General features: G+C 42.5%; 2 protein-coding genes across 2 annotated transcripts; both read left to right on the plus strand.

Annotated features, from left to right (window-relative positions):
• Positions 1–1,077: 1,077 nt before the first annotated feature.
• LOC124003728 lies at positions 1,078–3,207 on the plus strand. Its single transcript, XM_046312273.1, has 2 exons — positions 1,078–2,506; positions 2,636–3,207. The coding sequence occupies exons 1-2, from the start codon at positions 1,484–1,486 to the stop codon at positions 2,969–2,971; spliced, it is 1,359 nt and encodes a 452-aa protein (XP_046168229.1). The 5' UTR covers positions 1,078–1,483; the 3' UTR covers positions 2,972–3,207.
• A 6,707-nt stretch (positions 3,208–9,914) lies between these two features.
• On the plus strand, positions 9,915–11,425 carry LOC124003758. The gene is made up of 2 exons (XM_046312310.1): positions 9,915–10,702; positions 10,832–11,425. The coding sequence occupies exons 1-2, from the start codon at positions 10,052–10,054 to the stop codon at positions 11,165–11,167; spliced, it is 987 nt and encodes a 328-aa protein (XP_046168266.1). The 5' UTR covers positions 9,915–10,051; the 3' UTR covers positions 11,168–11,425.
• Positions 11,426–11,851: the final 426 nt, after the last annotated feature.

Below are 11,851 nucleotides of genomic sequence, written 5' to 3' on the forward strand. Positions count from 1 at the left end.
AGCCTACCTGGTTAAATAAAGGTGAAATAAAAAAATAAAAAATAAAGAATCGGCTTGGAAAACCTTCTTAGAGTGTGGATTCTGAATGGTCGGACCAACGCTGTGCAGACCTGACCACTGGAACTTTCCTTTTGAGTCTTTGTTTGCAGGTGGCGATAAGCAAAATGGCGTCGTTGTCAGATTTCCTGAAAGGAGGACGAGAGACGGCCTTACCTGTTTCTAAAAGACATTTAGCAGGAGTCAAGCCTGCAATTTACACGGGCAGGACAGTCAATGTGTTGGTAATCATTCTGGAGCGCAGACCTCAAATGACCTTTATAGTTTTCAAGATAAAGGATTTTCATAAGCAAAGTGTCATGATGATGTGGCAAGTGAAACTTTACTTCTTGAAAGTCCAATATCTGCAAAACGTGACTGCTGACGTGCAAAACATTTTGGGGCTGTATCAACAGTGGTATAATGATAAAAAATACCAAAAGATAGTTTTTGCATGGAGTTTTCCTTCAATGTTCAGTTAGGCTATACGTTTTAGTAGGCATACAGACAATATCATTGCGATAAAATCTATTTCAATATCTGCCCAAATACAGAAAAAGATCAGTGGACAAATGGAAAAAAATACCTAAATCTATATTTTCGGCTGCTTTTACTCCTTAGTATTGTCTCGGGCGTCGTCGTGGAAATGACCGGACCAATGTGCAGCGTGGTGAGCGTACATTTTCCTTTATTTATGTAAATGTCGCCAACAAAACAAAAACCCAAAGAAACGACCGTGACGCCTACTTGGGCTATAACGCCACTAACAAAGATAACTACCCACAAAATACAAAGGAAAAAATGCTGCCTAAGTATGATTCCCAATCAGAGACAAGGATAGACAGCTGTGCCTGATTGAGAACCATACCCAGCCTTTCTCCCCACACCTAATAATATCACATTGAGGAGTGCTGGCCACTGTCTGATGGCTATAGGTGAGAGTCATTAACAATATCAACAATCCATTACTAATTATCCATCCTTAATGTAAATGAAGACGTGGGCGGGGCAATCAATTGTGGGGCAGTAGTCTAATTATAATATCTAAACTGAAGTGGGTCTGGGTATGGTGTATAAAGTCCCCTCTGGTGGGATAGAATTCAGACGAGTCTTTCTGCAGGAGAAGACCTGTAAAAAAGAAGCGTGCGTAATTTACAATGGCGAAATGGGAAATGCGAATGGACGTTCTAAAATGTTTGGCGGTGCTTGAGCTGGATGACATGGATTCAGACGCAAGGGGAGAACTTGATGAGATGTATCAAGAGATCTATGATGATAAATATGGCATTTTTTCAGTAGATTCCGATTCTGACAGTGAGACGTATGGGATCCTTCCCAGGGTTCCAGTGGCACCACAACGCAATCAGCAAAACTCCCGCAGTTGCTACAGTCAACATGGGCGCAAAAAGCCCCTACGTTGCCCACTGTGAAGCCGTCATCAACTGAGATGGAGAGAGATAATACGGGGGTGGACGGCACCGTTTGGGTGAAACAGCCTGTTGGTAAAGCCACGGGTCGATTATTAACACAGAACGACACCAGAGTGGAATCAGGCCCTACACCATATGCAAAAGATAGAATCGACGGTGCCTACGCCAGCTTTCATTGTTTGTGTGACATGGAGATGTTGCAGCGCATCAGGGACTGTACTGTGGCTGAGGCGCACCGGGTGCAAGGAAAAAACAAAACATGGGACTTGTCTGTGGAGGAATTGGAAGCATTCATTGCGGTCCTGTATGTCCGTGGGCTACACGGCAATAGACTAGCGTCTTTGGATGTCTACTGGTCATGTTTAGAATTAGATTTCTTTCGAGACACCATGCCAATGGACCGCTTCACAGAAATCTTGCGGTACCTGCGTTTTGACACCAGAGAGATCAGACGCCCCCGGACATATTCGAACAAATTCGCCGTGGTCTCAGAAGTTTGGAACGCGTTTGTACGGAACTGCATTGCATGTTACAAGCCAGGTTTGAACATCACTGTTGAGGAGCAATGGTGCCTTTCAAGTGGAGAGGTCATCAAGTTTGCGTTGACCGCTGACGTAGACAGCAAGTACGTGCTAAATGTCATTCCTTATGTCGTTCCTTATTCGGGGGAAGATGAATCTCAGAAGCCTGAAAATGTGGCATTGAAGCTTGTGGAACCTTACCTCGGTGCGGGGAGAACGGTCACTACGGACAAGTTCTGCACATCCCTGCCATTAGCAAATAAGTTGATTGCCAACAAAACCAACTTGGTCGGGGCAGTGAGTCATTGCGGACGAGAGCTGCCTCCGGTGATGCGTAATCAGGCACAGACAAAGCTATACTCCACTACCGTGCTAAAGCATGACAAAGCAACCCTTACGGTTTACAGAAGTAACCCAAGAAAGAACGTCTGTATTCTGAGCACTATACACCCGACTGTCACCACCGGGAACGACCGAACGAGAGAACCGGAGACCGTGACCTTCTATAATAGCAACAAGGTGGGTTTCACATTACGATATTTTAAACATCATGCACATCATACACGCGTCATGCACTTGCAGACTACCAAATGGGTTGTTGTTTTTCATTTGGGGATGTAATGCTAATCAATTGTATTCTACCCACAGGTTGATGTAAATACGATGACAAGAGAGCGTACGGTGGAGGTTGTGACAGGGTTGGAGAAAGGAGGTTCACACCGCTGGCCCCTTGCGGTATTCTTCAACCTTCTTGACCTGGCTGCAATCAACGCATATGTTTTGTTCACGCAATGCACCGCTAAGACAGTGCCAACGACAGATTTCATCATGGATCTGGCATTCGAGCTTCGCGAGAAGCACATGAGGGCCAATGCCGCACCGCCTCCTCCCCTCCCACCCATCCAGGACACAGTCTGTGAAACGAAGACCCACAGCAAGGTGCGCAGATCGACACGGAACAAGGCTCCTAAAAGCTGTGGGTAGTGCAACGGATTTGCTTGTGGCTCTTGCGCACGCAAATATCCAGAACAACAGAAGACGAGATTCATGCTTAGGCAAAAGGCGCATATCCCAAAGGCACAAGATACAGTCTCCCAGTGAATTAACAACCGAGTCTTTGTTATAGCATGGATGTATTGCCACTAATTCTCCTGTATGCATGTAACGTTTCAACATTGTGTTTTGCACCCTACCAATTGTGTTACAAATAAAATACAGAAACTTGATAACATTGTGTTTTTTTTTATTCAAAGAATCATAACACAAAACAGGTTTTACATGAGTTGTCTATTATCAATTGATAACCACGTATTATGCCAACACGTGTAACCGCTGAAAAGTTGGGTGTTTTAGTGTACTGTAATTCCTCTTCAACGTTTAGTAAATGATTACACCCTATATTATTATACATTAATTGATAAATATATCGGCTAGGCTATGACAAGAGTATGCTGCATGTGCAACAGCTATGCCACAGAGTCTATGTATTTTTTTAAAATAAAAACGTGTGGTAAAATGGCATATCGTTTTCTATTACTAAACTAGATATGCTGTTACCTCAAGCATTTAATAATAATATGATAGTAAAACTAGAAAGGTACTAGAAAACATAATGACTTTGAATTGACAAGCTACATATGATGATCTCTCGTATGTAGCCTATCTTGTTTGTCTTTAATGAAAGCTCTTTGGAATTTACACAGTCACTACATTCAGAAGTTACGTGCCATCCCATTCCTATCAGGGCCTGGCCAATTTGACTTACGGTGCTTCTGACTATATCAATAGAAACATATACAGTGTGTATATTTATATACACTGCTCAAAAAAATGAAGAAAACACTAAAATAACACATCCTAGATCTGAATGAATTAAATATTCTTATTAAATACTTTTTTCTTTACATACTTGAATGTGCTGACAACAAAATCACACAAAAAGTAACAATGGAAATGTATCAACCCATGTAGGACTTGGAGTCACACTCAAAATTAAAGTGGAAAACCACACTACAGGCTGATCCAATTTTGATGTAATGTCCTTCAAACAAGTCAAAATGAGGCTCAGTAGTGTGTGTGGCCTCCACGTGCCTGCATGACCTCCCTACAACGCCTGGGCATGCTAATGATGAGGTGGCGGATGGTCTCCTGAGGGATCTACTCCCAGACCTGGACTAAATCATCCGCCAACTCCTGGACAGTCTGTGGTGCAACGTGGCGTTGGTGGATGGAGCGAGACATGATGTCCCAGATGCGCTCAATTGGATTCAGGTCTGGGGAACGGGCGGGCCAGTCCATAGCATCAATGCCTTCCTCTTGCAGGAACCGCTGACACACTCCAGCAACATGAGGTCTAGCATTGTCTTGCATTAGGGGGAATCCAGGGCCAACCACACCAGCATATGGTCTCACAAGGGGTCTGAGGATCTCATCTCGGTACCTGGTCATTAGCATGTCCATACCAGAAAACTCTGTGTCAATGTGATGTTTCATGTGGTGGAGATAAGGGAAAGAGAGGAAAAAGAGAGTGCAGGGGGAGTTGACCAATCAAGTTCAGGTGAATAAATGTTTCATATCCACTTCTACATCCACTGTCAAAACATGTTCTGCAGTTGGTTGAGAAATGGGTTCATGTGATTAATGATTCATTGACATTTGTCCATCTGGTTTAAGGTCAACCCTGTGACGTGAGCTGAACTCTCGTTTTAATATGGAAATACAATTACATTTGTAATTATTTTACCCCCAAAGAAACATTGAACATCTAGTCAAAATAAATTGTAAAAGCAGGTGAACTGGTTCTGCTCTGATGTTTGTGCAGTGTTTTACCATTTGCATGTTATTTGAGCAAATTGAGTGTGAGACTGCATTGAAATCACTGACCCAGTTGATTGTGCAAATACATGTAGATCTTTTACAGCTCTGCTGTTTATCAATGATCCTTTTCAGGGTAAGACATTATCACCTAAATGCTCAGTATGAAAGAGCTGTGAATTTAACTCTGATGGCTCCAGTCCACCACAAGTGTTCCTTTGATTTTTAAGCACCACAGAACATAATGCAGCCATTGTCTGAAATGTGTTCACATGTACACCACATTGGGAGAGGGTGTGGCATGCACAGGGGAGGACCAAGAGGTTAAACTCAGTCAAACAATGGAGCTGAATGTCAAGTGGTACTCCAGTCTCCTATTCACGTCATCTCCACACCTGGTTTACTTAACAAAAGGCACATCTCAATAGATGGTCCAGGTATGTGTGTGGTAGGGAGAAGGGGGGGGTGGCGTTGCTATTTTGTTCTCTATTGCTCCTCTATGGTTCCTCAAGATAGGAGGGAGGCCGATGACGTCAGAGGATTCCCAACAGGACCAACTCTTTGAATGCCCTACTCCAGAGGTTTCAAATTCATACAATGGAGGACATAGTGTCTGCAGGTTTTTGGTTTTTCCTTTGAAATAAGGCCTAGACAAACAGGTGTGGGGAGTTACTAATTTGTGACCTTAATTCATAAGTCAAGTATAAGGGAAAAGCGAAAAACCCACAGGCACATGGCTCTCCGGGAATGAGTTTGACACCTGTGCCCTACTCCATTGAAGTTGTGTCTAAAAAACACTATTTTGCTCAAAATGTTTTTGTTTTTTTACACTTTAGTGTGCTCACTTTTCTATATTTATACTTGGGATATTGTGTTTCAACAGTACAATTTCAAAAATAGCTGGAGAACCTCTTTAAATACAAAGAGGAGGAGGAGAACATTGTGGATTTAGTTAATAAGCAGGTTATGGAAAATACAGCTTTCATCCAGAGTGTTCAATGTTCTCCTTTCTAATTAAAGCATAGACTACCACCTGCTGACTTTTACTACATCCAGAGTTAATATATTTTTGAACACTTATCCTTTAATGTGGATGTTACCATGATAACAGAAAATCATAGCCTCCTGAGTGGTAAAGCGGTCTAAGGCACTGCATCTCAGTGCTAGTGGTGTCACTACAGACCCTGGTTCGATCCTGGGCTGTGACCGGAGTCTCATAAGTATGTACACAATTGACCCAGCGTCATTAGGGTTTGGCTGGGGTATGCCGTCATTGAAAATAGGAATTTGGTTTTAACTGCTTAAAAAAAAGGTTAAATAAACATAAATACAAAAATGAATGAATAATGGTGAGTGAGAAAGTTACAGAGATGTAAATATTATAACCCCACCAAAATGCTGGCCTCCCATGTTAATGGTGATAGGTTATCTTGTCTTGGGTTCATGATCTTTGTGCATCTGTAACTTTCTCACTCAGGTAAATGGAACAAAATACTAAACTTTTGACAAAATGTCATACACTCTAAGTAAATTTGTCCTAGTGGCCTACTAGACACATTAAATGGGGGGACTGGATAGATAAAGTGCATTAATTTCTAAATTGCATTCATGTAGCCTTATATAAAAACATTTGATATCATATCCAAAATGCTGGAGTATAGAGGCAAATGAAACATTTTAGCTTCACTGTCCAAATGAACATGTAGAGGGGTGTGTCTATCTCAGACTTAAGCTATATGCTGGTCATTAGCATGTCCATACCAGACTATTCTGTTGATGTGATGTTTCCTGTGGTGGAGATAAGGGAAGAGAGGAGGAAGAGGGCAGGTGAGAAGGGGTGGTGATAAAAACTATAATGGCTCAGTAGGCTGATTGCCTTTCATTCATTCATTCAAACCCACTGTAGTCCATTACAAAGCCATTGGAGACTCTTTCAGCTGCCCATACATGGCTTGAATGGATAGAATTTGGTTAGTGATAAGAGAACTAGATTTGTTTAGTTGGTATAAGTAATGGACAGTGCACTCTTAGAAACTAGTTTTACCTCGTGAGGTTTGCAGAACCATATTTTTGGGGAAAATAAATACTTTAATTAGAATACCATCAGTCATCTTTATAATGGGGGGGTACAGTATTAACTCTGAATGTCATAGAAGTCAGCAGGTGGTAGTCTATGTGTAACGGATGTGAAACGGCTAGCTTAGTTAGCGGTGTGCGCTAAATAGCGTTTCAATCGGTTACGTCACTTGCTCTGAGACCTTGAAGTAGTAGTTCCCCTTGCTCTGCAAGGGCCGTGGCTTTTGTGGAGCGATGGGTAATGATGCTTCGAGGTTGACTGTTGTCAATGTGTGCAGAAGGTCCCTGGTTTGTGCCCGGGTATGGGCGAGGGGACGGTTTAAAATTATACTGTTACATATGCTTTAATTAGAAAGGAGAACATTGAACCCTCTGGATGAAAGCTGTATTTGCCTTAACCTGCTTATTAACTAAATCCCCAATGTTCTCCTCTTCCTCTTTGTTTTTAAAGGGGTCCTATAGCTATTTATAAATGTTTCCTGTTGAAATGCAAATTTAAATATCTTAGAGTGAGCACACTAAAGTGTAAAAAACAACAATATTTTGAGCAAAATAGTGTTTTTTTAGACACAACTGCAAACTTTATTGGAGTAGGGCACAGCTGCCTAAGTACTAATTTCAGGCAAAGCTGGAAGGGTTATTTATGACCAACCAAAATCTGTAAGGTGGTTGGTTGTTGACTGAATGTTGGTTGTTGACATATTCGTCGCCAGACCCACTGGCTCCAGGTCATCTACAAGTCCATGCTAGGTAAAGCTCCACCTTATCTCAGTTCACGATGGCAACACCCATCCGTAGCACGTGCTCCAGCAGGTGTATCTCACTGATCATCCCTAAAGCCAACACCTCATTTGGCCGCCTTTCGTTCCAGTACTCTGCTGCCTGTGACTGGAACGAATTGCAAAAAATCGCTAAAGTTGGAGACTTTTATCTCCCTCACCAACTTCAAACATCTGCTATCTGAGCAGCTAACCGATCACTGCAGCTGTACATAGTCTATTGGTAAATAGCCCACCCATTTTCACCTACCTCATCCCCATACTGTTTTTATTTATTTACTTTTCTGCTCTTTTGCACACCAATATCTCTACCTGTACATGACCATCTGATCATTTACCACTCCAGTGTTAATCTGCAAAATTGTAATTATTCGCCTACCTCCTCATGCCTTTTGCACACAATGTATATAGACTCCCCTTTTTTTCTACTGTGTTATTGACTTGTTAATTGTTTACTCCATGTGTAACTCTGTGTTGTCTGTTCACACTGCTATGCTTTATCTTGGCCAGGTCGCAGTTGCAAATGAAAACTTGTTCTCAACTAGCCTACCTGGTTAAATAAAGGTGAAATAAAAAAATAAAAAATAAAGAATCGGCTTGGAAAACCTTCTTAGAGTGTGGATTCTGAATGGTCGGACCAACGCTGTGCAGACCTGACCACTGGAACTTTCCTTTTGAGTCTTTGTTTGCAGGTGGCGATAAGCAAAATGGCGTCGTTGTCAGATTTCCTGAAAGGAGGACGAGAGACGGCCTTACCTGTTTCTAAAAGACATTTAGCAGGAGTCAAGCCTGCAATTTACACGGGCAGGACAGTCAATGTGTTGGTAATCATTCTGGAGCGCAGACCTCAAATGACCTTTATAGTTTTCAAGATAAAGGATTTTCATAAGCAAAGTGTCATGATGATGTGGCAAGTGAAACTTTACTTCTTGAAAGTCCAATATCTGCAAAACGTGACTGCTGACGTGCAAAACATTTTGGGGCTGTATCAACAGTGGTATAATGATAAAAAATACCAAAAGATAGTTTTTGCATGGAGTTTTCCTTCAATGTTCAGTTAGGCTATACGTTTTAGTAGGCATACAGACAATATCATTGCGATAAAATCTATTTCAATATCTGCCCAAATACAGAAAAAGATCAGTGGACAAATGGAAAAAATACCTAAATCTATATTTTCGGCTGCTTTTACTCCTTAGTATTGTCTCGGGCGTCGTCGTGGAAATGACCGGACCAATGTGCAGCGTGGTGAGCTACATTTTCCTTTATTTATGTAAATGTCGCCAACAAAACAAAAACCCAAAGAAACGACCGTGACGCCTACTTGGGCTATAACGCCACTAACAAAGATAACTACCCACAAAATACAAAGGAAAAAATGCTGCCTAAGTATGATTCCCAATCAGAGACAAGGATAGACAGCTGTGCCTGATTGAGAACCATACCCAGCCTTTCTCCCCACACCTAATAATATCACATTGAGGAGTGCTGGCCACTGTCTGATGGCTATAGGTGAGAGTCATTAACAATATCAACAATCCATTACTAATTATCCATCCTTAATGTAAATGAAGACGTGGGCGGGGCAATCAATTGTGGGGCAGTAGTCTAATTATAATATCTAAACTGAAGTGGGTCTGGGTATGGTGTATAAAGTCCCCTCTGGTGGGATAGAATTCAGACGAGTCTTTCTGCAGGAGAAGACCTGTAAAAAAGAAGCGTGCGTAATTTACAATGGCGAAATGGGAAATGCGAATGGACGTTCTAAAATGTTTGGCGGTGCTTGAGCTGGATGACATGGATTCAGACGCAAGGGGAGAACTTGATGAGATGTATCAAGAGATCTATGATGATAAATATGGCATTTTTTCAGTAGATTCCGATTCTGACAGTGAGACGTATGGGATCCTTCCCAGGGTTCCAGTGGCACCACAACGCAATCAGCAAAACTCCCGCAGTTGCTACAGTCAACATGGGCGCAAAAAGCCCCTACGTTGCCCACTGTGAAGCCGTCATCAACTGAGATGGAGAGAGATAATACGGGGGTGGACGGCACCGTTTGGGTGAAACAGCCTGTTGGTAAAGCCACGGGTCGATTATTAACACAGAACGACACCAGAGTGGAATCAGGCCCTACACCATATGCAAAAGATAGAATCGACGGTGCCTACGCCAGCTTTCATTGTTTGTGTGACATGGAGATGTTGCAGCGCATCAGGGACTGTACTGTGGCTGAGGCGCACCGGGTGCAAGAAAAAACAAAACATGGGACTTGTCTGTGGAGGAATTGGAAGCATTCATTGCGGTCCTGTATGTCCGTGGGCTACACGGCAATAGACTAGCGTCTTTGGATGTCTACTGGTCATGTTTAGAATTAGATTTCTTTCGAGACACCATGCCAATGGACCGCTTCACAGAAATCTTGCGGTACCTGCGTTTTGACACCAGAGAGATCAGACGCCCCCGGACATATTCGAACAAATTCGCCGTGGTCTCAGAAGTTTGGAACGCGTTTGTACGGAACTGCATTGCATGTTACAAGCCAGGTTTGAACATCACTGTTGAGGAGCAATGGTGCCTTTCAAGTGGAGAGGTCATCAAGTTTGCGTTGACCGCTGACGTAGACAGCAAGTACGTGCTAAATGTCATTCCTTATGTCGTTCCTTATTCGGGGGAAGATGAATCTCAGAAGCCTGAAAATGTGGCATTGAAGCTTGTGGAACCTTACCTCGGTGCGGGGAGAACGGTCACTACGGACAAGTTCTGCACATCCCTGCCATTAGCAAATAAGTTGATTGCCAACAAAACCAACTTGGTCGGGGCAGTGAGTCATTGCGGACGAGAGCTGCCTCCGGTGATGCGTAATCAGGCACAGACAAAGCTATACTCCACTACCGTGCTAAAGCATGACAAAGCAACCCTTACGGTTTACAGAAGTAACCCAAGAAAGAACGTCTGTATTCTGAGCACTATACACCCGACTGTCACCACCGGGAACGACCGAACGAGAGAACCGGAGACCGTGACCTTCTATAATAGCAACAAGGTGGGTTTCACATTACGATATTTTAAACATCATGCACATCATACACGTGTCATGCACTTGCAGACTACCAAATGGGTTGTTGTTTTTCATTTGGGGATGTAATGCTAATCAATTGTATTCTACCCATAGGTTGATGTAAATACGATGACAAGAGAGCGTACGGTGGAGGTTGTGACAGGGTTGGAGAAAGGAGGTTCACACCGCTGGCCCCTTGCGGTATTCTTCAACCTTCTTGACCTGGCTGCAATCAACGCATATGTTTTGTTCACGCAATGCACCGCTAAGACAGTGCCAACGACAGATTTCATCATGGATCTGGCATTCGAGCTTCGCGAGAAGCACATGAGGGCCAATGCCGCACCGCCTCCTCCCCTCCCACCCATCCAGGACACAGTCTGTGAAACGAAGACCCACAGCAAGGTGCGCAGATCGACACGGAACAAGGCTCCTAAAAGCTGTGGGTAGTGCAACGGATTTGCTTGTGGCTCTTGCGCACGCAAATATCCAGAACAACAGAAGACGAGATTCATGCTTAGGCAAAAGGCGCATATCCCAAAGGCACAAGATACAGTCTCCCAGTGAATTAACAACCGAGTCTTTGTTATAGCATGGATGTATTGCCACTAATTCTCCTGTATGCATGTAACGTTTCAACATTGTGTTTTGCACCCTACCAATTGTGTTACAAATAAAATACAGAAACTTGATAACATTGTGTTTTTTTTATTCAAAGAATCATAACACAAAACAGGTTTTACATGAGTTGTCTATTATCAATTGATAACCACGTATTATGCCAACACGTGTAACCGCTGAAAAGTTGGGTGTTTTAGTGTACTGTAATTCCTCTTCAACGTTTAGTAAATGATTACACCCTATATTATTATACATTAATTGATAAATATATCGGCTAGGCTATGACAAGAGTATGCTGCATGTGCAACAGCTATGCCACAGAGTCTATGTATTTTTAAAAAATAAAAACGTGTGGTAAAATGGCATATCGTTTTCTATTACTAAACTAGATATGCTGTTACCTCAAGCATGTAATAATAATATGATAGTAAAACTAGAAAGGTACTAGAAAACATAATGACTTTGAATTGACAAGCTACATATGATGATCTCTCGTATGTAGCCTATCTTGTT

Source organism: Oncorhynchus gorbuscha, linkage group LG18 (assembly GCF_021184085.1).
Source record: "Oncorhynchus gorbuscha isolate QuinsamMale2020 ecotype Even-year linkage group LG18, OgorEven_v1.0, whole genome shotgun sequence".
In the NCBI taxonomy this organism is placed as follows: domain Eukaryota; kingdom Metazoa; phylum Chordata; class Actinopteri; order Salmoniformes; family Salmonidae; genus Oncorhynchus; species Oncorhynchus gorbuscha.